This window comes from Drosophila erecta, unplaced genomic scaffold (genome assembly GCF_003286155.1).
Source record: "Drosophila erecta strain 14021-0224.00,06,07 unplaced genomic scaffold, DereRS2 tig00000000-arrow-pilon, whole genome shotgun sequence".
Classification (NCBI taxonomy): domain Eukaryota; kingdom Metazoa; phylum Arthropoda; class Insecta; order Diptera; family Drosophilidae; genus Drosophila; species Drosophila erecta.
In genome coordinates this window covers 1,868,584-1,893,122 of record NW_020825194.1, presented here as the reverse complement: position 1 = coordinate 1,893,122, position 24,539 = coordinate 1,868,584, and the positions used below count along the sequence as shown (strand labels likewise).

Here is a 24,539-nt window from a genome sequence, read left to right as displayed (position 1 = left end):
CACTTCTTGCAGGAATGCCAAGCCCCTCGCTTCCTCGCCCTTTGACAAAAGTGGAAAGCTGATACCCTAACAAAGGGCGCTGTTTGCTAACTGGCGGTTTGTTTGACTTGGCAAGCCTTTGAAGGCCATTTAAATGGCAAAAAATACGTATAATTCCCTTGCAAGTTTCTCAACTGTGTAAAAATGGATCTTTGACAGTCTGTTTGCCAGAGGATTACTCACTACTTCTGGCCATGCCAAACATCCTTTATGTATGCTATGTGTTGCAAATGCCAGTTGCAAGAATGGCATTTTTAACAATGTTTGCTTTTTATAAGTTTTGGTAACTCCAGTTCTGCATTGCACTACTTATTCAAAGCGTACCACCCAATTTTTGGCGCAGTGTATTCAGCAGCTTAGAAGTCGCCCTGTCGCAATTCATTCTTTTTCCTGCCACAATTTTTCATTGTTGGTGTGTCGGGCTCCTGGGCTCCTGCCTGAATTATGCGGCTGGATCCTGCCCCTTTTTTGTGCTTTTGTCTGCAACCGCTTCCGCTTTCGCACAACCCCAACTGCAATCCTCTTTGCTTCCCCTTTTCCAGGTTAAATACGAGGGACGCACTCTCTACTTGACCTGTGTGTGCATGAGCTGCCTGGACGGAACCTCCAGCAGCCGCGTCATCAACTGCAGGTGAGCATCTGGCCGGGGGAATTGTGGAGGCAAGCCATAAATTAATGATACATTTGTGCCTTTTCTTGCGTCGCTCACAGATTCTGCAAGGAGCCGTGGGATGGCTCCAGCCTGGTCTTGGGCACCATGTACGCCTACGACATCTTTGCGGCCATGCCCTGTTGCGCCGAGCGGTTCAAGGTGAGTTAATGGCCCAATGATGTTTATATTGGGTCAATCCCGAAATGTATAAAAGCTTATATGGGCAGTCCTTCGATCGAATACAACAATTTAGACATGGCATTCGTTTTAATTTTCCCCATTTTCGTCTACCCATCTACTCCATTGCAGTGCAATAACTGCTTCAAGATGCTGATGCATCCGCAGCAGCGTCTGAGCTTCTACAGTGACTACTCGCACGGCGTGACCTGTCCGTACTGCAACACGCAGGACACGCACTTCGTGAAGCCGCTGAGCTTCTGCTACGCCAAGAGCCCGGCGACGCGGCTGCCGACGCTCGCATAACATGAGGCCCCGTTGGAGTCGCCAGTGGGAACAGGTGCCACCACCACCCAGGTGCCAAATGCCCAGGGCGCTCCAACGGCCTCCGGCTGCAGCAGCAACACCATCGCCGGCAAGCAGCCACCAAAGCAGCCGCTCTTCAATGCCGCCATCGATTACTCGGCGCCGCTGCAGCAGCAAATCAATCCGGACTTGATTGGAGCACATCCGCATGCCCAGCAGCATCAGCAGCAGGTGCGGCAGCAACAGCAGCGGCAGCAGCAGCAGCAGCAGCCAGCACCACAGCAGCAGCAACAGACACAACAGCAACAGTCACAACAACAGCAGCAGCAGCAGCAGCAACAGCAGCCACATCAGCCTGCGGTCAGCACTTTTCAGAGGGTCAACTTCCCTCAGCTCAGCTCAACTTCCCATAAAACCATGAACATGATGGCCATGACAGATGTGATGAGCAAGTACCAGCAGCAGCAGCAGCAGCAACAGCAGCAGCAGCATCGCCAGCAGCAACATGCAACACAGAAAGGACTCGAGGGCCTCCTATTGACCAACACAAACACAAGCAACAACAACAGCAACAATAGCAGCAGCAGCAGCAGCAGTATTAGTAACTTAATCATTAGCCATAATTCAGCCAGCAATACAGGCAACAAGATGCAGCCCGCTTGGGGCCAGAGCGATGCCATCTCGGCATTGTGGGGCTGTTCCAGCAGCAGCAGTGGCTGCTCCTCGGGCAGTGGATCGCAGCCCTCGCTGAGTCCGACGGCCAGCAGCAGTGGCGGCAACGATGGCTCCAAGATGATGTTGTGGGCGGCCCAAAGCTCGCCACAAAACGCCGCAGCACTCAGGGATTCCGGATTCAAGGAGTTGCAGCGCCAGCAACAGCAGCAGCAGCAGCAGCTACAACAGCAGCAGCAGCAAGTGCAGCAGCAGGTGCCACAGCAACTGCCACATGCAGCCTCGCCCACAGCATCGCTGACCAGCTCCAGTTCCTCCTCGAACGGATGGAGCGCCTCGCACTATGGCAAGGCGAACATCTGGGAGCTGCCGGGATCCGCAGGCCAAAGGACGCCGGCCAGCAGCCACGACATCTTCACCGATCTCCTGGGCAGCCTGAGCATCAGTCCGGACATCAAGGCCGATGCCTCCGACGTCAGCTCGAATTCCTCCTCCTCGGCCGGCGAGCTCCTGGAGGCGGCCAACATCTGGAGGTTTCCGGAGTACGCCAGCCAGCTGTACAACGAGGAGCCCACTGGCGGCGGCGCAGCTGCCTGCATGCAGCTCTTCAACGACTATCTCAACATGAACTAAGACGAGGGATTGGGAGCCACCACAGCCTGCAGCATTTGTTACTCTAGCTAAATTGAAAAACACGATAATTGTGGAAAAGAAGGAGTAAGCAGGAGGAGGAGAGAGGCCATGTATGAGCCACTCCTGGAGCGAATGTTTTAGTTTTTAAAATCATTTGATTTTTTATACACGCACTCACACACAACACAACACATCTAAAACCGAGCGAAAACAAAGCAAACTAAAAACAATTTTCTTGTTATTTTTGTTGAGTTTTTTAGTTCTTTGTTTACACAACTACCTAAACGAAAAGAAGCAATTTTTAGTTTTATTTTATAACGCAAATTTTTTATACATTTTACCAAAAAAAAAAACAAACCGAAACGTAAAACAAAAAAAAAAAGGGAAAACGAGTAAACGAGATGAAGGGACGACAAAAAAAAGAAACATTTACATCACGATTGAGGGAAAAGTTTTATTTAGCAAAAATTGAAGGCAGGGCATTAAATTGTTTAAACAAATCATGATAATTGCTGTGCTGCTCAATAACACAAAACATTATAAAAATAAAAGCGAGAAGGAGTAGGAGTAGAGTAGGAGAGTATAACAGAAAGTTAGAAGGGGAGAACATGAAACATTTGCTACAATTTATGAAACGTAAAATTACACAACCTAAATTTAAAAACAAACACATAATCGATAAGTTGCACATCTTTACCTAAGCGATTGGTAATTATTCCTAGTTTTAGTAAGCGAAAGGAGAACCTCTAGAACCGATTAAGTTTCTCGCTCCAGTTCAGAAGAGTTCAGTTAGGTCCTCAGACTAATTCAGCCCCAGCAAACCACCCAAGCACCCACCCATCCACCCACCCATAGCAGCCAGGCGGCACATGCAACAAGGTCACCACCCCCTCGCAACACCACCAACCCCCTTTCAGGAGTATTTCAAGCAGGCGACCACACCCACGCCCCCAAACTCCTAGTTAAGTCCACAAAGAAATGAAAATGTAATACAAATACTTTCGGCGCAGCGTGATCATTAATTATTAAGTCTAAGTGTTAGGTTATAGCGATCTTCTTGTACATGTGTAGGGTTCTTCTCTTTGTCTAAATAGCAGAGCAGCCGTATGTGATGGATCTCTAAAGGTTGAGTGCGAGCAAACCACATGCGGGCACTCACTATCGTTAGGTTTAGTAGGTTGTAAGGTCGATTTTTCTAAATTTTAAATATGGTATGCAAGCAAACATCCAGCAATTTATAGAGCGGTTCAATGTTTCCTGTTTTGTGTTTATTCCGTGCTTAGAAAAGTCACCAAATCCATGGGTTAAAAGTCCTTTCCAATCCCACAGTCCTCACCCCAACCACTCGAAATTGTGAGTATTTAATCGAATTAAATAAAAATTCCCCCTTTGTGAAACTGCTTAGGCAGACTAAATGTTTTTGCAAACCTTTCTCCTCTGTGAAATTTTTAATGAAATTGAAAATTAAAAACCCGTTGATATGTCCCCATCTGTGAAAAATAATGCAAGGCAATTCCCAATCAACTGTGAAAGGAATTTAGGCAACCTAAACCTTAAATATTCTGTGAAAACTTGAATGTAATTGAAAGTAAAAACCTTTTGATATTCACCATCTGTGAAAGTTTTAATGAAATTGAAATTAAAACACCGCTTGATATTACCCCGGTCTGTGAAGAAAAGTTTAGGCCAGCTAAACCCCCAACAAGATCAGCAGAAACTGTGTTAGATTATCCAGCTTCGTTTCCCCTACTTTCCCCGTTTTCGAATGTCGTGAAATTTTAATAAAATTAAAAGTAAAACCCCTTGATAAATGGCCCCACTGTGAGCAAATGTTTAGGCAGCCTAAACTCAAATCGATCAGCAGCAGCTGTGTTGCCCCATTCCCCGAATCCCACGGGTTCGTTGCGAACCCTTAAACGTAGATCCTGTAAGTTTCGTCAAATCATCTGTGAGCAGAGTGCCGAGTCCTGCCCAAGCAGCATTCCATTTCGGAAAGCTGCAGCTGCGAGGGCTCGGCGCTCTTAAAGAACCTTCACTGTGAGCGTTCGAGAGGACAAAATTTTTATGAAAAATTCTAAACCCACACCCAGTCGTGAGTAGGCCAGGCCAGAACATTTTCAGAAAATGTCTAAACCCCGAGACGACCCCACACCAAATTGCCTCCATTAAGACAGCCAAACTGTGACCTCCCCAATTTGCTCATGCCCTGTGAACATTGAAAATGTATTTGTAACCCTGTGAGTTGTCCTTCGAAAGGATTACGATTTTTGAGAAAAAATGTAAGACCCCCAACCCGAAAGCACTTGTGAATGCTCCTAGAATAAGCGGTCATCTTTGGTTGCACATTATTTCGCATACTTCTCAGCAGTGTGATATTGTTCGGAATCCAAGAAACCCCTCGAATATCTGTGAAATCCCATCCTTGAACTCCCACCCACAACCCGCTTTAGCCCACTTTGGTGACTTTTGGTGAGGGATCTGCTTGAAATACAAAACCCAGGGGATCGGGATTGGAATCTTTGGTTGCATGTGCTGCAGTTTCTACAGTAATCACAAATCGAACGCCTCCTTTTGGGCATTTAGCATTGCCGCCATTTTACATACCAAATAATACACGTTAATTAAACGACATTTTTTTCAGAACGCATGAAGGGACAAACTGAGTGATAGTAAATTTTTTTTGTACACAAAACCCACGATAACGAGACGTCTTCGTTATTCCTACTTATATAGAGCTACCGTTAAGTTTATAAGTACATACCCTAATATCCTATACCCTATACCGTATACCGTATACCGTATAAACCTACACCTAACCAAGCTAAATTGATAGAAACTACACATTTTGGCATTTACTTGAGAGGATTATATATAAGTTTGGCACAGTTTATATATAATTTTCGTCTAAATTTAAGGTTTTAATCTAGCATACATGTACGCGCAGGAGGAAGTAGAGGAGTGAACTTATTTATAGGCAAGCCCCCCCCACACACACACACACACACACACACACACAAAACATGACACACGTCACACAGATACAGCATATAGTTATATAGATATTTAATTGGAGTAACCCCTAGCCCTACGCTAAACTACACTACACTACAAACTATCAAATTATATTGGTATAAGTTCTACGCAAGCAAAGCTGCCTTGCACCAAAAAGGCAGTGGCAACCGCACCACCAACTACTACGTAAGTCAGCCCGTGTTTTAGTTTGATTCAGTGTTTGTTTTAGTTAAATGTCGAGAGATGAAACCACAAACTTATGCCCACCTCAGCCACCAAGAAAGGATAGAATCGAACGAGAGCCCCAAAAGCAGTAATAGTCAGACTTCCGATCACAACTAACTACAATTAATCGCAGCCACTAGACACTAGACGGCGAATGAATCACACACATAGTAGGAGTCTTGAGTCTTTTGAGTAATAAGGCGATGGAAGCGAAGGCGATTGAGCGAGAGTAAACACACATTAAAATGTAATTTATATTACCTCCTTAGCAAAAATCAATAACAAATAACAAATAACGAATAACAAATAACAATGTTTTCTTAATGCATATAAACTATGATAAATCAAGGCAAAGTAAAACAAAATATGTACGTTTAAATCGAGTAATCAATTCATAAACAATTAAAAGCAGTTTTTGTTTAGTTCATAATTTGTACTCAAAAAAAAAAACAAAAAAAAAACCAGCACTATCACATTTTATGTTACACAAATGAAATATTTGCGCGCCCTTTCTCAGTCCAAAAGAAAACCCTTTCAATATTTTCACGATCCTTAGTTACTGGAAAATGCCAAAAACCGTGTAGAAGCCGCAGCAAAATGTTTAAACTTTAACCGAAATTCTTAAAAACCAATTTTTGATGGCTCCCTCCGAGCTTTCTCAGATCATCTGATGACGAAATGTACAAATTGGTGAAGTTTAGGCACTTTCAAACGCAGTCCTCCTCCGATTTCCCAAGGTCAAGGCAATATAGCGCAGCAGATATTTCCGGAACTACACTCCCCCCAGCCCCCACCACCTTGTAATCCCCCCGCCCTCGTTCACCAAATTTATAGATTGTTTTTTAATGCCACCCGAATGTAATTTTTGTTTTATTAAATATACACACCTAGCACACTTTTGTTTATGCCTAATTCGTAATGTGTAATATATGTATACTTTGTACCTTTTTATGTTATACACAAGTCCCTATGAACCCCATCCAACCCTCCTCCCCCAAGGAATCAACCCCTCGCCCAGTGTTTTATCCCCCTCCCCGCGCCCCTACGCTCCTCCTCTCCTACACATTTTGGCAATTCAACTTGAATGTCTACTTTTAATGTAATTTAGTTGAATATTTTAGTTGATTTTTATTATTATTATTATTCGTACTCCGTATGGAAACTAAATAAATTTAATTGTATTTGAATAAAAGAAACGAAAAAAGGAATAAAATTACATTACTTTCTGCTATTATTATTACTACGATTAATATTGAATTTTTGTTGAATTTTCAAATGATTAAATGAAATATTTTTAATAATTTCCATTTGGTTTTATTTGTCCCAGCTTTCATTTGTTTGCTACCCATTATTTTCGGTTGCAACTGCATTGATAACGAAGCCCACTAATGGGTATAACTAAGTGCCGGACGACAGAACTGCCGAAATGTATGGCCCAGCATCATCTATCTGGTAGGAAACTAACTGCCACCCAACGACCTTGGTTCCCGACCCAGTTGCCTCCGATCGCGACTTAGTTTAGCAGCTACCTCAGTTTAGTCACATCGATAGAGTCTTAATTGAACCACACAGTACATAGTCTACTTACTCGACGTAGGAACATGTTAATCGCAGCTTTTAAACAGATAGCTTAGAACGAGCACTCCGCGTTGCATGGACAGTATGCAACGGATTATTTTTAGAGAGCCCACTCCAGTTTCACGAGTTTGGATTTATACCCTACCTTTGCGTTGTTCTTTAGCTAACTTGCTTACTGAGTTACCTGCGTCCCCTGATGCCCTGATGCCCTGATGTCCTGATGCACTAAATCAATTTCTTAGTTGAATTTTGAGTTGAAAGCGCAGAAGAAAGCTGAGAAAGCTGAGAAAGCTGACTTGAGTTGAATGATGGTCAATGTTGTAGTCGAATTTTTGTTCACGTTTGTTCTCGTTAAGTTGAAGATTTCATGCCAAAGTACAAACCTTAAATCAATTCTTCGTAATTCCTAAATACCTATCGTAATACCTCCCAGCCCCAGCTCCCCAGTTTTTTTGTTGAAGTCATACCAATCTAAGTTCGCTTGAGGTCACTCGCCTCACATCCCAAATTGGGCTGCACTTGTTTAGCTTCTAAGTGTATTTTTACTCGTATATAGGGTCAAGAAGATACATATACGCAGGAATAGGATCCCCGAGGAAACTTTAGTTGCATTTTTGGCATTTTGCACAGGTTTTGCTAGAAACGAATTCGGTTTACTTACTACAAGTATAATTCGTGTCCGTATTTTGCTAATGGCATTGTATTTGAATTACTGTATTGTATTGGAATTATCCCTAGGGTTACGTAGCATTTAAGCAGCAGCGTGTGCGAGCAGTATAATGTGTGTAACCGATGTGTGACAAACCGCTGGTTAAGTGGACCAACAGTCGGTTGATCAGATCTTTGGGTCCCCAGAGATCCACAATTACTAGGCGTGGGTCACCGTCACTGGTGACCCACCGAAAAACTGGAGTGTTGAGCAAGCAATACGAGCGAAGGCCCACAAATGGCAGCCAATCTGCGGAAACTGCAAGAGCCCCAACTCGCCGCCTCTGGGCTTTTTGATTTAGCAAATAGGTTATGTAGGAAGCACACTAACACCACACCCCACACCATCCACACCAGCCACTACACTAGACAACACACTATATCTACATATATATTATACATCTTATTTGAGGCGCACCCGTGCGGATGTGGTGGAGTATGAATTGTCGAACAATCGTTGCCATTTATTTCGCTATAAGTCACCAGTCCAAGTCGTGTCTATGTGTTGTACTTAGGTTTTAGCAGTGCCCACGGTTCGTTTTTAACTTATAATCCTCGATGTTGTGTTTTGTTCTCTGTAGGATCATGTATTACCTAGACTAGCACTAAAGCATAGCCTAAGCTTCATGAGCATATAGCATTTAGCATACAGCATACAGCATATGGCATATGCATATGAATATGTATTGTGTATAAATATAAGGTTTAGGGATAAAGATACAGATAAGGAAAAAGATATAGAAGGCGAAACCGATGGACTGATCCTGTGCGCGTGTGTGTCGATATTTGAAATGTGATCCAAGACTGACTGACTGAAACAAACTCCAAGCAAGGCAAGATGAATACGATAAAGCTAAGTACTATATAGAACATCCAGGCAATTCAGGTATGCGAACTAATCAAGAATTCAAGGACTTCCAGCGAACACAGAGACTAACTACGAAGCAAACAAAAGCAAACAGAACTTTCTACCTCATTGTTGAAACGTTTGTAGCCGAGTGTGTGGCTCTTTAGCACCCGACAATACCTCACATGCAGAACCAAAAAGAAAGATTGAAGATTTGAAGATTTGAAGATTGAAATGGGAAACGAAACGAGCAGAGCAGAGCGAAGCATTTAGAAGCAGAGATGAAGGACTTTCAGTGTAAATTTAATACGTATTACGGTGTAGTAACCATCATCTCCATTTCCATGTCATATACGACATATCTCATCGCCAGTCATGTCAGTCATCACACACACACACCCAAAGGCAAATGCCACACAGATACACACACACACACACTGCCACAGTCTCAGGACCGCACTCGTATCATCGCATTCCATTATCTTAGGGATATAGTCACACAGTCACGCGTAAGAAGACAACACCAAGGCAAATCAAACCATTCAAATCGAATCATTCGAAACGAATCATTTAGGCTAAGCGAAAGGACGAATCAGGACAGCCACAAAATAGTTGATAAGCACTACAATTGGCATCATTAACAATCTTAACAATCATTTTGCACACACACTTTTGTTTCGATTTGGATTTGCACTTGCATTTCCAATTTGCAATTTGCAATTTGCATTTGAATTCACTTGATTTCCGATTGAAAAGAGCTCCCCGATATGTGATATTTAATTGGTAATTGCAAAATTGAATTTGAAATCGATAGGGAAGATGAGATCGCGAAGGAAACTCAACATCTGTGAGCATTGGCTTAGCACTTAAGTTCGAAAGAGATTAAGGATTATATATACATACGTGTACTTAGGATTCGTGAATTCGGATTTGGATTCGGAACACCAACTGTGAGCGCATTAAAGATGAACGAGATCTGAAATCAAATGAACTTTAAGAAAATCATATGTGGTATATTTTTTGGCTTGAAATTTGTAAAATTCGCATAGGAATCGAATTCGATCGTCTATTTTGGATATTGTACGAGTACTTCGGTAAGCTTAGGTTTAGTTCTTTCACAAAATGGAAAAAAAAGAAAAGAAAACGTAACGAAACAATCATGCACTTTTCGATAACTCATAACTGTGACGAAATTTACACACAATCCAGCATTCGAGACGAGATTACCCTAAGTTAATCAAAATTGACAAGAAACATTTTTGTGGCTGCCTCGAATAAAAATAAAGTAATCACTCGCTAAGTAGATCGCTTCGGGTCCCCTAAGGACTCCCAGGCATAGAAATCTAAGCTCTAGGCTAAGCACGCTTCCCAACTAACCGCCATTGTCCTAGAAAAAAGGATAATGGGGTACCAATATTATACTCACTCTCTTAACACACTCACACACACACACGAATACAAATTAAAGGAATAATTACCTCAGATTAGAATTTTTCTAGTTTAATTCTTACAAATATACATATAAATGTTAAATGACGAGAAAACCAAAAGCAAACTAACGAAAATATTATGAAAATCACTTATACACTCCACAAAAACAAACAAAAAAAAAAAAAACAAACGAAAGAGCAAAACGAAACGAGCATTTTTTTAATGGCGAGTTATGAGAAATTTTAATAGTAAAATTCAAGAGCAATTTATTATACAAAGGCAAAGAAAATAACAAAATAACAAATAATTACCTAAGCAAATACCATACATACATCAAAATGCATGCAATCTCAACTAAACTAAACCAAAAATCAAGTAAACTAAACTAAAGTAAATTAATGCAAACTTTTAATGTTTCCCCGATTAAATATTATAGAGCATACACATATATAAATACTCATTACCATATAGACCAAGAACGCTGCCAAAAAAAAAAAAACAAAAAGAAAGAATATCAAAGCTGCCACTCCCGCGACTCCCAAAAATATTAAAAAACCCAGGCTCAATGAAAAATATCCGCTAAAACGAGAGGAGTACCATATTGTAGGGACTTTAGACATGTATATCTTTTAACGTATATTGATCTTGGCTATTATTATTGCATTATTACGCATTACGCACTGCGAGTATCGTATATCGAGTATCTATTATATATGGCATATATTGTATATGAAGTTTTCATTGTACTATTTAATAATCTATTGGAGATTGATCCTTGTATGTTTCGTTATAAGTACTTCATACCCACACTGACATACACTCACTCATACTCACTCACCCACACACTCGTACACATACACACACACACACCAACACACTGGCACTGGTCATCCCGCAGATCCTTTTCATCCAAAAAGGGGCGGGACGGGAGTCCTGAAACCGCGGCTGGGCGTGGTCGCGTCTACTCACATAGAAGAATTTCTGCTGCTCAGGTAAAGGCGTTGACCACGCCCCGCCCGGTCCGGGGACACGCCCACCACCCCCGCCCCTTTCGCGAAGGACGACTTTGAGGATGCGACGTGCCAAGGATTTTGTGTTAAATTCCGTTTATTTAGTTAAAACTAGTATTCCGTCTCTTTCAAACTTCGAGGCTCAGGAGAAAGCTGGAGAAATGGAGAAAGTGAGATGAGGAGGAGAAAGAGAGCGAGAAGGAGTAGTGGAGCCATAGTGGAATTTTGTTTAAGTTTTTGTTTCGTTTCTATTATTGAAAAGGAAATTTATGCAAATAATAAGATAATAATATTAAACAAAGTACACTTTACCTTATTTAGATGCAATGAAACTTTAATTCCTTGAATTAGTCAAATTTGATTTTGGACCTGAACAAAAACAAAATACAAAAACCACAAAAAAATAAAAAAATGCAATTACATGTGTAAAGAAATCAAATAAAATACTTACTTAAAATAGACAAATGTGCCGCAGGACGGGGATTTGAGTAGGCTCATCCCGAAACCGAAAAGTATCGAAACTGAATAGATCCCCCTCCTGTTTTGGCACTCCTCCATTTTGGGTTTTGCCTGGAAAGCGATTGTAAAACGAATATTTATTGTGTATCTCTTACTAAGCAAAAAAAGCGAGCATCCTTTGATTTCCTTGTTGAAAACTAAAGCAAATATACAAAGCGAAGAGCGAGCGGAGAGAAAATTACAAAGTAACATTGAACGATACAAAAAACATGAACCTCAGCACTCCTGCATCCTACACAAATGTAACAAAATGCAAAAAAGATAACCCTAAACAAATCCTAGCGAATCAAATGAAGAAGAAAGCGAAGAAGGCAGAGAGCGGAGAAAGCGAAGAGAGCCAGTGAGAAAGCAGAGAAAGCAGTCAGCGAAAGCATAAAGCAGAAAGCAAAAGCGCCCCTCCCCCTTTTCGAAAGTACAAATTGTTTTTATTGTGAGATGATCTTTTATCGAAACAAAGTTGAAATGGCAAACTGATCGATAATTATCGATTGGCGTCGATAGGCAAGCAGAGTCTGAGGACCACACCACGCATTCTGTTCGATCCATAGTTTCAGCCCAACTTTGCTTCCGAAAAACCAACCGAAAAAACCAAACCAAAAACCTAAAAAATATGTAAAATTAATATTAACTCAGAGAATGTTAACCCGTAGAAGCTTATCGAATATCGTCTATCGATACCAGCAGCAATAATCCTTTGCCAGCCTCTCTCTAAGCTACCACACACACACTCACACACAAAACACACTCACACCCTCATCCACATTCACATTCATCAACATTCATCTCATTGGCATTAAATCATCAAACTAAAAAAATAAAAAAAAAATACAAGAAAAACTAATTCTAGAATCACACATACAAGCATATATTGTACTCCCACATTTAGCACTTAACACATTCATACATAAATCACTCATGATATGCGTATTTGTCTCTATTTATAATAATAATAAAATAATAATCTACGGAATATGTAACATTTACTATGTACTACCTTATGAATCGATTACACTTCTAATTATATACCTAAATATATATATTTTGTATAAGCGATCGGGTTGGATCGATCCAGCGGACTCTCAAAGAACACAAATGAATCTTTCAATAAAGCGCGACCATTGTCGCTTATAATCATCAAGAACACAAAACCACTTGAACCTTTTATTTATTGGAGGCATGGCTTTTGTCGCAGGATAAGCAATAAGTAAGCTTTTAACGGATGTGTGTCAACGGATATTTGCCCCAGGAATCGCCTTTGTTTCGGCTGGTTAATCTGGGTGTGCGGCCAATCCTTTTAGCCGATAATCAGAGCTCAGGTCCAGCTGTGGCAGTTCAATTAGCGTCCTTCAGGCGGCTACCTGCTCGGCTTTCTAATTAACTTTGCCGAGGGATGTGGATGGGGCTTAGTACTGAGGGGGCGATTAAGCCACATCTGTGAGATGTTCGCTGAGTGGCAATATGGAATCCAATTTCAGAGTTTCAGCTCGGCAACAAAATTGCACTCGAAAGGAGTCTGGTGCTCGCTCTGCTGGCACACACAATGTACAAATTCAATTGCAACTAATGCACTTCATGCGTCTTCTCAGTGCGGGGCACAATATCCTTGCACCACCCACTTGCCGCTTTCCCGCAGACGTGTCTGCGTGTGAAGTCTAAGTTGTTTGGCCGCGTGGGCGGACTGGCAGGACTCCTTCGCCCCCAGGATGTGTGTCTGTGTGTGTCAAGGAGCTGAAAGCGGAAATCAAACACGAGGCGAGGATTGCTCGCTTCTTAGCCCGCAGATGAGCGTTTTGGTCCTTGGGTGGGCGCTCCTTCGTCCGATTAGCAGGGAGGCTACACTGAGGGATGCAAAGCCCAAAGAAAAGGTCCTCCATGGCGGATAACTCAACTGGATGTTGCTACTGCAGAGTGCTGTTTGCCGGGGGAAATTCTGCCAGTGCAGAAACGTTTCCTTCTCCAGTCTGGTGGTCCATGTCACGCCAACTTTCGGAGGCGGGGCAATGGGAGTTCAGGTTCAGACCACTGCCTTTCGGCCCGGAGCGCTTGGCTGCAGCTGTGGCTGGCTTTGGTGGAGGTGGGTCTGGCCAGGAGGGGCTGGTAACGTGGCCGGCATGGCAAATATTTAACGCAAACAATGCGCTTAAATCAAAAGCGAGCCATGTCTGCGGCATAACTGCGCAGGCGATGGTGGGGCATATTTCCCCAGCCATGTCCTGGCGCCAAATCTATTTAACCTCACACGTTGCAGGTCCTTTTTATGTGCTGCTGCTGATGCTGCTCTTTAGTTTTAATGCTCCGGCTTGGAGCATGCAAATCAGCTTTTTATTCGACTGGCCTCCCCGGCGAAGGATCCTCCATGCAGTTGCCGATGGCGAACCCAACCTTGGCATCCCACGATGCCAACCTGGGTGCATAAGTTCGCCACGGAATGACCCTCTGGGGAAATCCATAGTTGATACTTGTGGCCATTGAACTGTTCGGGGGTAAAAAGCCAAAGGGACCGACAATAAACACTACAGACGATGGCCAAAGCTGCAGCACTGCCAGAAAGTTGTTATTTACTTAAATAAACAAAACCTTCCTGAAATAAACCGACATGTAGACAAACCCAAACTGTAATTAGGGAAAAAACTATGTTATAACTACATTTTTTAAATATCTTGAAGGGTTTGGCCTGCCAAGTTTCTTTCTCAGTGAAAGGCACTGGACCTAATCTTTATCTCAGCCATGTCAAGCCAAAGTTTGTGGCCCAAAAACTTTGGCAGTTCCCTTGTGCCAATGAAAGTGGTCAGTTAAAAAATGTCAACCCCACTCGTTCGAAGATGCCCGACTGAGACAAAGAGGAGCGAAGTACGGCGAAAGTAATATGTCTGGGCCATGCATAATTACCAAACTTTGCGGCCAAGTTCACATAAGTCATACTCCGTCTGACCATTTGAGGATTTATGAATGCCAAATAGCTGGGTGGGTGGAGGTGGGCTGCAAATTAAACACGACACTGCGTCGTTATCTTTATAAATCAAAGGGTATTACATGTACGTATCGCAACCCTCCTGAAAGTGCGGCCCACATGTGAATGCCGCAGATTCTGGAAATTGTTGCAAACCCTTTCGGCAAACAGCTCAAAGGATTCCGCCACCCTGCCCTGCGCTCCTCTTGTGGACATATTTTTAATGATTTATTCCCAATTTAGGCGAGATTTCGTACTTAAGATGCTCTGCCTAATGGCCCACCACCACCCCCAGGACACAAGGTCAGTGGTCACCCGGCTTCTTTCCCATTGGAATTTCCACTTCCTCAGACGGAAGGGTGCAGGCCCTACATTTCCTTGGGCCTGCCTTCCTGGTAGTGTGCTAATATGCAAATCCAATTTATTGCACTCCCCTTCCCCAAACTCCAGATCTCCAGCCTACACTGAAAAAATCGAATCATCATGGGCATAGTTAGCATTAGTTACCTATCATATGTAGCCACTTTCAAGCCATCTTTCCCTTAAAGGACTTCAAAAATGGTATTTTGTTTTGTAAGAACACGTTCATTAAAGGAACCCCCATGCTTTTTTCTCAGTGCTCTTATCCTGGTTGTCCTTTGGCTGGGCGTGAGTTATACGAATCCTTTTATCTCGACTGTCGCCTGGCGTGCGTCGGGCGCATAAATCTTGTATAAGTTCGCTCCTTGGCAAGGAGTCAATATGCTAAATCGGCAGAATCCTTTGCTGCCCCGCAAGGATTCTGCGAGGCAGGATGTTTGGACAGCTGCTAAGACATTTCAATAACGCTGTGCGGGCGGTGCTGGAGCTGGGTCCTTGCCAGAATGCTCCTCGAGAACTCTCCTGACCGATGTTTGTTGAATTTTAATCATTTGCGTGCTGCAGCCTCCAGTGAAGTGTGGCTCCTATAGCGACGTATCTACAACTTTATCGAGAGCGAGAGTGTGGAAAAGTGAAGGTGGACCATGTTTGAGTTTGCTGGAGCCAAGAAAGTGCAAGGACCTCAAGGAAACGCTCGCACGGTTTGCTGTTTGCTTAATGGCCAGAGAGTTATCCAAACAAACTGATTGAGTGATTGCAAATTGACTGGAGATTGCAATAAACAAGAACAAGCCTGGATGTTTGCAATACTTGATACTTTTAAAGAAAGTTGCTTCCCTTTTATCAGTTCGCAATCGAAATTTAAATGTTTAAATTTATGATATGAGCTATGAACTATAGAATATAGTAAACACATGAAATTTTTTACCAAAATCCTCGTGCTTGACTCTCTCAACCGGTTTTGAAAGGATTTCCCGGGGGCCATGGCTGTCACTCCTAAATGGGCGCCCAGAGATTTATGATGGGAACAGCAAACAAGCGGAGAAAGTGGAAAGCAATCGAAGTGAGCGCAGTGCAGTTCAGATGAGCGAAAGACAAAGGAACTATCCGGACATAAATCATATCCCTCTGGCAGGCGGCGGATGTCCTGCGGCGCTGGCTGCTGCCACTTGAAGTCAGAACCGGTTCGGTTCGGTTCGGTACGCTTAGGTTCGGTTTGTTGCAGGATCCTTCAGCGCACAGGACTCACTTCCCGATTTCCATTTCCATTTCCATTTCATGCCTATTGTTCTGGCCGGCGTTGCAAATTTGTCAGCGAACGAGGAGCAGGACAAATGTCAGCGCGATAAGCGTGCAGGCACTTTTATCTGAAGGATATGCGCAGGATGAATCACTCGCACGTCTCTGCCCAGAATATTTCACTGCCGAATTGGCTGGCTATCGCTGCTGCTAAAAAATATGGAAAAAAAGCTGCAAAGTCAACCGATGCGACTGCAACATACCCCGTTGTCAAAGGACATTTGCAAAGATATAAGCGGTTTTGTGTATAAATACTTCATATTTCATTCAACAACTTGCCAGATGAATCTGTAAATGTATATTTTGATAATATGCAGGGTACTGACTTGCTTACAAGAAAGCAATAAACATGATTGGCAAATTGGTCGAAAGTGTGCCTCCTTTGGCCAAGATTGATAGTGGGTCCAAATGTCATGGGCCATTTGTATGCCGGACACACCACCCGAAAAAAAAACTCCGCCCCTTAATTTTGGTCAATCGAACGAATTGCGCTTAAATATTTGCGGCGCTTATCGAAAAATTTGCGGCCCATTGTCGTGAGGATTGATGCAATTTTAAATCCGCAACGAACAAGGACATCTGCTCAAATATTAGCTTATGAAATTGTTTAAAATGCCACGCACTAACCCATTCACTCTGGTCACGCGTCGGAAAACGGAAAATCTGGCCAAAGATGGAGGAAACCCGAGCTCAGCCTTTTGACAGTTGCCACAATTTATCATAATTCAATGCATGGCATGTCCTGTCAATCACTCGAATCGACATGGACCTGAACATGGTCATGCACATGGACGTCGAAGGGGTGAATCGAGCACACATTAGCCCCTGGGCAGGGGGTGGATACGGCCGCTGTGGTTGTGGACATTTTTACAAGTGACTTATGAATTATTCCATGCACTTGCTCCTGGCCATCTGCAAGTCGCGCACTGAAACAAAAATGTAAACTAAACTTTTATACAAATATTTGTACATTGACTAGGCATTTGGTCGGTACCTATGATATGTAGTATTTCTTTCCATTTCTTACAGTGCAGCCTACGTCTCGCTTTCCTTGCTCTTTATGGTTGGCTTTTGTGTTTTCCAACCAGATTAGCCTGGTAAAGGGTGAAGGGGTTAAGAGTGCGGGAGTGACTACATGAAAGGGTCAATAAAGGGACTCGAGTCGAAGATGCCGACATTTATCAAACGGAATATGCGATGCGTACAACCATTAGACACTGCCCACTGATGGACGGTGGACGATGGACGATGGGCGATGGACAGGCGAGACGTGATCCCAGATATGGCTCATCAAGTGCATTGTCGTGGGACAATAAAGGGTTAATCGGCTAACAGAGGGATTGCAATATTATCTGCTTGGCAAATTGACGCTGGAAAGACAGCTGAAATTAGCGAAAGTAGAGCTAAGCATTAAGTGTATCAATTGAAAGGCGTATCGCATGATCCCCACTTTACTCAACTCTCCAAGGACCTCTGTAATCTGATAGGCTTACTGAAGCAGCTGAGACTGGAAATAAAGTCTTGCTGCATTGTGATTTTACCAAAAAACGCAGTACCTAGCAATTCCCAAAAACATAAAACATCATAGTCTGAAATGTTGAAAAAAATACACATTTTTGGCAGTTTTTTAGTTGTAAGTTGGCCAAAATAAGTCACAGGGCTGAAAAACTCAATGTTTTAGTCAGCTGAGCACCCCAGCTATCGAACCATATCCCAATTTCTTGGATTTCGGATTAATAATTTTTCGACCAAATTTCGCATTTTTTGTAAGGGGTACCATCACAAAAAAATCGAAAAAATCGACCAACCAAAAAGTTTTTAAATTGAATTGCCCGTAGTTCAGGAATATTTTTACGAGTTCAACGAGGTATGACACTCCACAATTGGACCTCTCTTTACCGAGATATAGCAATTTATCTGCAATAATATGACACATTTATTATTTTGTTGCTTTACTTGCGAAATCCCCGTCACAAAGTCGCAATAAGAATGAAATCATCCCCGTTTTCCATCTGAAAAAAGTCCCTAGTAATCAAACACATATGGGGTTTTCGTTACATATATATTGGTTTTTATTTAAGAACTTGTTCGGCTAATTGACAGAAAAATATAAAGATATAGGATGTATTGAATGGGTTGTGCTGGGTGTCTTCCCATGCGAATGAGCGATTCCACTTATCCTAGGCGAAATCTCGGCGATTGCATAATGCGGAGCCCCCTCCCGAGGTGTACGGAAATCACAATCACAATCACGAGTGGTTGATAAGAAAGAACAGACGTGGAATTTTGCTCTGCTGGTTTGAGGATCGCAGTCGAACGGATAATTTATTGGCCAGTCGTCGACTTGGCTGATGGTGACTTAATAGCGGACCCTCGGGAAGGCTCTCTGGGCTAACAGATAACAGATAACTCGACTGGCTGATAATTTTGATGCGTGACTGGGTGATGCGCCTTCTCTCTATCTCCACCTCCTTACAGGGTCTTGTCGAACAGGAACTCGCCCAGTTCGCCGTTGGTGTCCATCATCTTCTTCAGAGTGGTCAGCTTGCCGGCGAGCTCGCGCTGTCCGTGGAGCTGCTCCTCCAGATAGACACCGGTCAGGTAGTCCACCAGGTGGTAGTGGTTGTATGGCTTGCCCTCGCAGGTCTGGATCAGCTTGCGGATGGACTTGGTCACCTTGATCTCCAGGTCGAGGGCGTCGGACAGGGCGGCGGCGCCATCGGTCCACTCCTGCTTGGCCACAGTCTGCGGGGGATTCACCAGTATTAGGTTTTCGTGGCTTTCCTAGGGGAGTCATGGACTTACCGGCACATTGATCAGATCGCTGACGCCCTCGGTCAACTGACCGCGCATGGACAGGTACTCCACCAGCTTGGAACCGTGCTCACGCTCCTCCTTGGCGGCCTTGAAGAAGTGCTCGGCGAAGCCGGGGCGGTTGACGGTGTCGCGGGAGAAGTAGGCGCCCATGGCCAGGTACTGGTAGGAGGCGTTGATCTCCTCCTGGATCTGGTGGCGCATGCCCTTTATGCAGGCATCCTTCATGTCCACCCAATCCTTGGTAATCTCAGGAACAGCCAGGGAGCCTGCAATGGGAAAAGGTTTGGATTAGTCGTGGGAACACGATAGGAGCATATGGCTGGTTCCAGACGGATTCAACTATTTTTGGTAACCAAAACTATGTTCTGATATATTTCAAGTTATAGAAACCTTTGCACTCTTGGTCTTGACCTTCATGGCTTGGGTTTTGTTTTTCTTTAAGCTGCTGCGCTTCTCGCTCTTTCCGCAGTTCTCTCACGAAACTCTTGCTTTCTTGCTTGGCTAAGGGGGAGGGGGAGTGGTTGTGGGTTACTGCATTTAAGAGGGCGTAATTGCAAAAGCCTTTAAATTGCGCTTGGAATGCCGATGTTCTGGGGCAAATACAAAACCGTGTGCAAAACTGCAATGGCTCACTCTTCCGCTCTCTTTTTTTTTTGTAACTGCATTGGTAACGTGCGCAGCTCTCGCCGCCATAGTAACGGCATTTGTTTTGGTGTAGTGCCGTGTGCAAAAAGCATGGTGGACCATGCTGGCTCACTCGCACAGCACAAGCCGTGTGCAAAGAGCGCCTTGAAATGTAACAACAAAAAAGTCGAAGCTAATTTTTGCCGCATTATTCATGGAAATGAAAGCGAAATTCGCATTATTTAATTATGGAAATTTGCGTATAAATACTGGTTATCATTTCACCAAAGCACAACGGAAGTATCAATAACTTTAAAGTCAACTGGTTTGGTAACTTCACTTCGGTACAGAAAGAGAGTGAAAGAGAATGGAAGAGAAACGGCGCATGCTCTTTTCAACGCACTACAAATGTTTTTCTTCTCTTTGCTTATTGCGTCGAAATTTATTGTTTTTTTTTTCCGCTGACCTGCCTTTGTTTTGTTTGAAATTCAGCTGAACAAAACTTAACAATAGTACTTACACTTGAAGTCTCCATAGGCCTGGGCCACCACGGCCAACAGGAACAGGCTAGCGATTAATTTCACCATCTTTGATCGTCAAACGAAGTCTTTACACAAAATCACAGAACCAAAATTTGTATGTCACTGTTAGTTTGATTTGCTTGAAATGCACAAATGAGAATGAGGCGACTCGAGTTGGGCTACAATGTTAAATAGGGCCTCCCTCGTCGTTGAAATTGAAAATCTAGCTGCCTTTACACACACTGGCGCAGAAGGCGTCGCCTGCTTCAATTTGATGGGCTTGATTGGGATTATTTTCGACTTCTCGAATGCTTTTCCAGTACCTTCTGCTGACAGCTTTAATCTGATTTTTCAGTGGAGCTAATGCCTTTCTGCGTTGTGTTTTAGCGAACTCGAAAGCGAACTGTCGCTCCGAACGGCGCACAAAACACTTTTAAGCGCGCGCGCTCTCGGTTTTTGCTGGTGTGAGTGTGAGTAAGTGGGAGAGTGTGCACTGTTATCTTTTCGTTTCCAACATGTCGCCCGTTCTTTGTTAACCGTTTAAATGGCTGATAATTGAATATTCCCGATGATAGACGCACTTAATATGATACACACGTCCTCAATATGGACATACTTTTTATAATGTCGGGTTTCCTAGTCAGATAATTCCACTTCTGTGTAAATGCAATACACCAAATGCAATATGGTCGCTCTTTTGCGCTCCGCGTCAGCTGTTCTTTGTTTTTGTTTTGGCCCTGGAGAGCAACACGTCATGGGTTGCCAGGCGGTTTAATTTTCGTTGACAATTTAATTCACATTTAGTCAAGTTGATTTGCACGTTCGAGGGGGGATCAATCAGCCACTTTGATAACTGCTTAATATGGCGACGGCTCTTTTTTACGTGTCGATTGCAGAGCTCCAGGAGTGACACTTGATAAGGGGCATACAAGCTGGGAAAACTTACAATTACATAATTGGTCTGTTGATTGGGGAAACCCTACATTTCAATACTATTTATTGAAAAAAAAGAAAAGAGCAGCAGTCCGAAACTCGATACATGTAAGCCTTTTGACTCACATCCTGCTGTGAATTGTCATTGTTTCGCATATAGAAACATTATCATAGAATGTAGCTTGTTTATCTGCAGTTTATTTAAAATCTTTATCGTTAGCTGATAAAACTTTCAGGAAACCACTTGAAATCCAAAGTGCAGCGTCCATCTTTTGCACACGCTGACAACCCTGCCGTGAGTCACCTTCCAGCAGGCAGCAACAACAACAACACTGCAAGCGGCCATGTTTGAATGACACCGAAATCCCCGCACTGAGCGCAAAACAAAACATGCCTATGCACGCTCTCCAAAACCCCACACACACACACTCTTATCGATCGCATAGAAAGAGACGTACGCGACGCTATAAACAGCAGTTGATTTTCAGAGTTCCACCAAGCAGCACACAAAGCGATTGAATTTTAAATAAAAGCACAGGCACTTAAAGTGAGTTTACAAATTACCAACCAACTACTTAGTGAGTGTTTGGCTAAGCAAAGGAAAAAAGAATTTTCTGGAAACTGTGTTTTTAGACCGACCACCACAAACATTGAAAAACCAAAACATTCCATTGGTGGTGGGTTTGTGTGAAAAAAGAGCAGAGAAAATTCAAGAAACGCTACGACGCAAAACGGAAAAAACAGCACGAAGCGAAAACAAAAGTGTCTGTTTTCCAATTGTCAATTGTTGTGAAACTAATTTCCTTTGTTTTCGCTCTCGATTTTGATTTTAATTTACAGTAAACAGACATCATGAAATTTTTGGTTGCACTCGCGCTCTTCGCGTGCCTCGGCTCCCTTGCCCTGGCCGTTGATAATGAATATTGCCAGAACACCGTAATCACGGCGTGCTCTTCGTCGGCCTTCTCGGGTGAGTAAAGAGAGCGCCTCTAAGAGAGAGTGGCTAATCTGTGTTGTTGCTTTTTGTATCTTTGTAAAACATAATAATAAAAACAAGCGCTCACGGGCTTTTTCACAGGCAAAAGTAAGTGAAATATAGATTAGATGTTTTGGAAAAATGTTGGACATTTTCTGCACTATCTCAGATTTAGTTAAACGAAAACTTTTCTTTTCTTACTTGGTAACCGCCCTGTATTGTTATTTCAATCGCGCTTCCATTTAAATACAGATTTCTATTTTATGTTAAAGATACAAATTTATAATATGAAAAAGCCCAATTCGAAATTCTATTGTCATATTTAGTATAGCACTATCTAGTTAGGAACCATTAAAACTATGTTCTCCGATTCACAGATTGTAACGTTTATTATTTGCTTCTTTACCCTCAGGCAACTCCATTTGTAATGCCCGTTTCGCTGGCATTGACCACATTGAGCCCGAAGTTCAGTCCTACATCAACGCCAACTTGGCCAAGTCGTACGACTACCTCCTGCTGGCCACCCACTTCAACTCCTACCAGAAGAACCGCCCCGGCTTCCAGAAGCTGTACCAGGGACTCTCGGACCGCTCCTTCGAGGACAGCATTGCCCTGATCAAGCAGGTGACCCGTCGCGGTGGCATCGTGGACTTCAACACCCGTCATGAGTCTGCCGGCTCTGTGAGCACCAAGCGCGGCACTCTGGAGGTCGACGAACTGCACTCCCTGGCTCTGGCCCTGGACACCGAGAAGCAGCTGGCCACCGGAGCCACCCACGTGCACTCCCGTGCCACCCACGCCGCCGACGCCGAGAGGGATCCCGAGCTGGCCCACTACTTCGAGGAGAACTTCCTGGGCAAGCAGGCCGAGAGCGTGCGCAAGCTGTCCGGCTATGCCAACGACCTCGCCAAGCTGATGAAGGTCCCCGACCCATCCCTGTCCGTCTACCTGTTCGACGAGTATCTGCAGAAGCAGTAAGAAGTGGAGACCACCTCCTCCTCCTTCAACTCCCAACACGCTCCTACACTGTCCCCTCAAAATTGCTCTCATAATTCCCTTATAAATTAATTTGTTTCCTTGGTTTGTTCATCAATAAATCGCAGTGCAGCAGCAGCATTATCAAAGCAGCCACAAGTGAATGATTTACACCGCGAAATTCACCTTGATTTACCAGCACACCAGATGTGATAATGTTATCATAAATAAGTTAGCCAGTTCGCCCCAGCAAATGTATCTTTAGCTTGTACGTTACCGCTTGAACAAATAAACACATCAAAGTAACTAATTATCAACTAGTAAAACAGCAGAATGTTTGCTTCTCTGATAAGGTTTGGGTTCTGGCATGGATCTGGTCCTCAATGTGGGGCGTCTGTTTGCCTTTCATCTCCGAATGCTGCTGATTGCGGGTGTACTTTGGATACCATCTGGAACAATGGAACTTGCAATGGCCAAGTTTTAGCGAAAACTACTCAGTTCTGCGATTAGAAATGGTGTAATGTTTCAGAACTTAGTGGTTTTGGTTTGAAACTACCAGATAATATACAGACAAGTTGTAAAGTATAAAGTATATCTTAAATCATCTTTTTGACCATTCAGGGAAATTGAGGCATTATATTATATTATTTATATATTATAAATTGAGGCAGTCCAAAAGACACAGCAATCACTTAGGGATCATTGGGGATCTATCTATCTGACTATTTTGATAGTACTCTATCTATCTTACTTCCTTTCAATTGACAACCAGAGTCGCTGGTGAAGAGGGAGACATCATTCAGATCTGTGGAGCTTAAAGGAGTCCGACTATCTAATCAGTGACACACTCCATCTCCGCTGATAAGGAGGGGCCACGTTTGTTCGATTTGCTTGCCATTCCACGAGATACATATTCTCTCCGTCGCCTTATCGCCGCCTGGTGCACACGGCTTTGCTGGTCGATCCGCGGAAGTTCCGGCGGAATGGGTGTGCGGGCGCCATCTTGGCCGCCTGCTGACTAAGTCGGGAGCTCCACGATGACGTGGATGTCGTACTGTTGCGTAAGACGACGCAATCTCGGATCGGATTGGCCCCTGAATTTGCATCGCAAATTGCTCCTCCTTTGCTCCCCCATTTCCTTGGCCTACAATTATTGTGTAAGTAAATGAGTAGAAGGCCAATAACGGGGCATACCCTATATATAATTGTTAACTTTCTATAGGCCACATGGAGGGTTTATCCAAACGATGGTCATGAGTAGGCTTGTTCTATCAA

General features: G+C 43.4%; 3 protein-coding genes across 7 annotated transcripts in view; 2 read left to right on the top strand and 1 right to left on the bottom strand.

Moving 5' to 3' along the window:
• Positions 1–6,860, top strand: part of LOC6555326 (headcase protein) — an 81,207-nt gene extending 74,347 nt beyond the window's left edge. Inside the window, 3 exon segments of the mRNA XM_001981177.3 lie at positions 582–670; positions 751–850; positions 1,001–6,860. Of these exon segments, the coding sequence (XP_001981213.2) occupies positions 582–670; positions 751–850; positions 1,001–2,479 (1,668 nt within the window). The 3' untranslated portion in view covers positions 2,480–6,860.
• Positions 6,861–18,466: 11,606 nt separating this feature from the next.
• On the bottom strand, positions 18,467–21,128 carry LOC6555324 (ferritin subunit). Of its 3 annotated transcripts, none has more exons than XM_015153688.2 (4): positions 20,380–21,128; positions 19,626–19,736; positions 19,224–19,501; positions 18,467–19,163 (listed from the first exon to the last, which is right to left on the bottom strand). In XM_015153688.2, the coding sequence occupies exons 1-4, from the start codon at positions 20,444–20,446 to the stop codon at positions 18,891–18,893; spliced, it is 729 nt and encodes a 242-aa protein (XP_015009174.1). In that variant the 5' UTR covers positions 20,447–21,128; the 3' UTR covers positions 18,467–18,890. The 3 variants fall into 3 exon arrangements, with proteins under 3 accessions (XP_015009174.1, XP_015009175.1, XP_001981211.1); XM_015153689.2 differs by lacking the exon at positions 19,626–19,736 and having other exon boundaries at positions 20,380–20,466; positions 20,704–21,120; XM_001981175.3 differs by lacking the exon at positions 19,626–19,736 and having other exon boundaries at positions 20,380–21,120.
• A 410-nt stretch (positions 21,129–21,538) lies between these two features.
• On the top strand, positions 21,539–23,590 carry LOC6555294 (ferritin heavy chain). 3 transcript variants are annotated; one of them, XM_026983973.1, is made up of 4 exons: positions 21,712–21,891; positions 22,154–22,283; positions 22,371–22,397; positions 22,702–23,590. In XM_026983973.1, exons 2-4 carry the CDS (start codon positions 22,166–22,168, stop codon positions 23,265–23,267), a joined length of 711 nt encoding a protein of 236 aa, XP_026839774.1. In that variant the 5' UTR covers positions 21,712–21,891; positions 22,154–22,165; the 3' UTR covers positions 23,268–23,590. The 3 variants fall into 3 exon arrangements, with proteins under 3 accessions (XP_001981210.1, XP_026839774.1, XP_026839773.1); XM_026983972.1 differs by having other exon boundaries at positions 21,714–21,860; XM_001981174.2 differs by lacking the exon at positions 22,371–22,397 and having other exon boundaries at positions 21,539–21,860.
• Positions 23,591–24,539: the final 949 nt, after the last annotated feature.

Bases quoted from the DNA above. Each gene is read 5' to 3' on its own strand.
- LOC6555294 (XM_026983973.1), top strand. From the start codon at position 22,166: ATGAAATTTTTGGTTGCACTCGCGCTCTTCGCGTGCCTCGGCTCCCTT. The intron at 22,284-22,370 runs GTGAGTAAAGAG...AATAAAAACAAG, and splicing joins CTCTTCGTCGGCCTTCTCGG to CGCTCACGGGCTTTTTCACA. The intron at 22,398-22,701 runs GTAAGTGAAATA...CTTTACCCTCAG, and splicing joins GGGCTTTTTCACAGGCAAAA to GCAACTCCATTTGTAATGCC.
- LOC6555324 (XM_015153688.2), bottom strand. From the start codon at position 20,446: ATGGTGAAATTAATCGCTAGCCTGTTCCTGTTGGCCGTGGTGGCCCAG. The intron at 19,737-20,379 runs GTAAGTACTATT...CCTCCCCCTTAG, and splicing joins GGCCTATGGAGACTTCAAGT to CCAAGCAAGAAAGCAAGAGT. The intron at 19,502-19,625 runs GTTTCTATAACT...TTCCCATTGCAG, and splicing joins TCAAGACCAAGAGTGCAAAG to GCTCCCTGGCTGTTCCTGAG.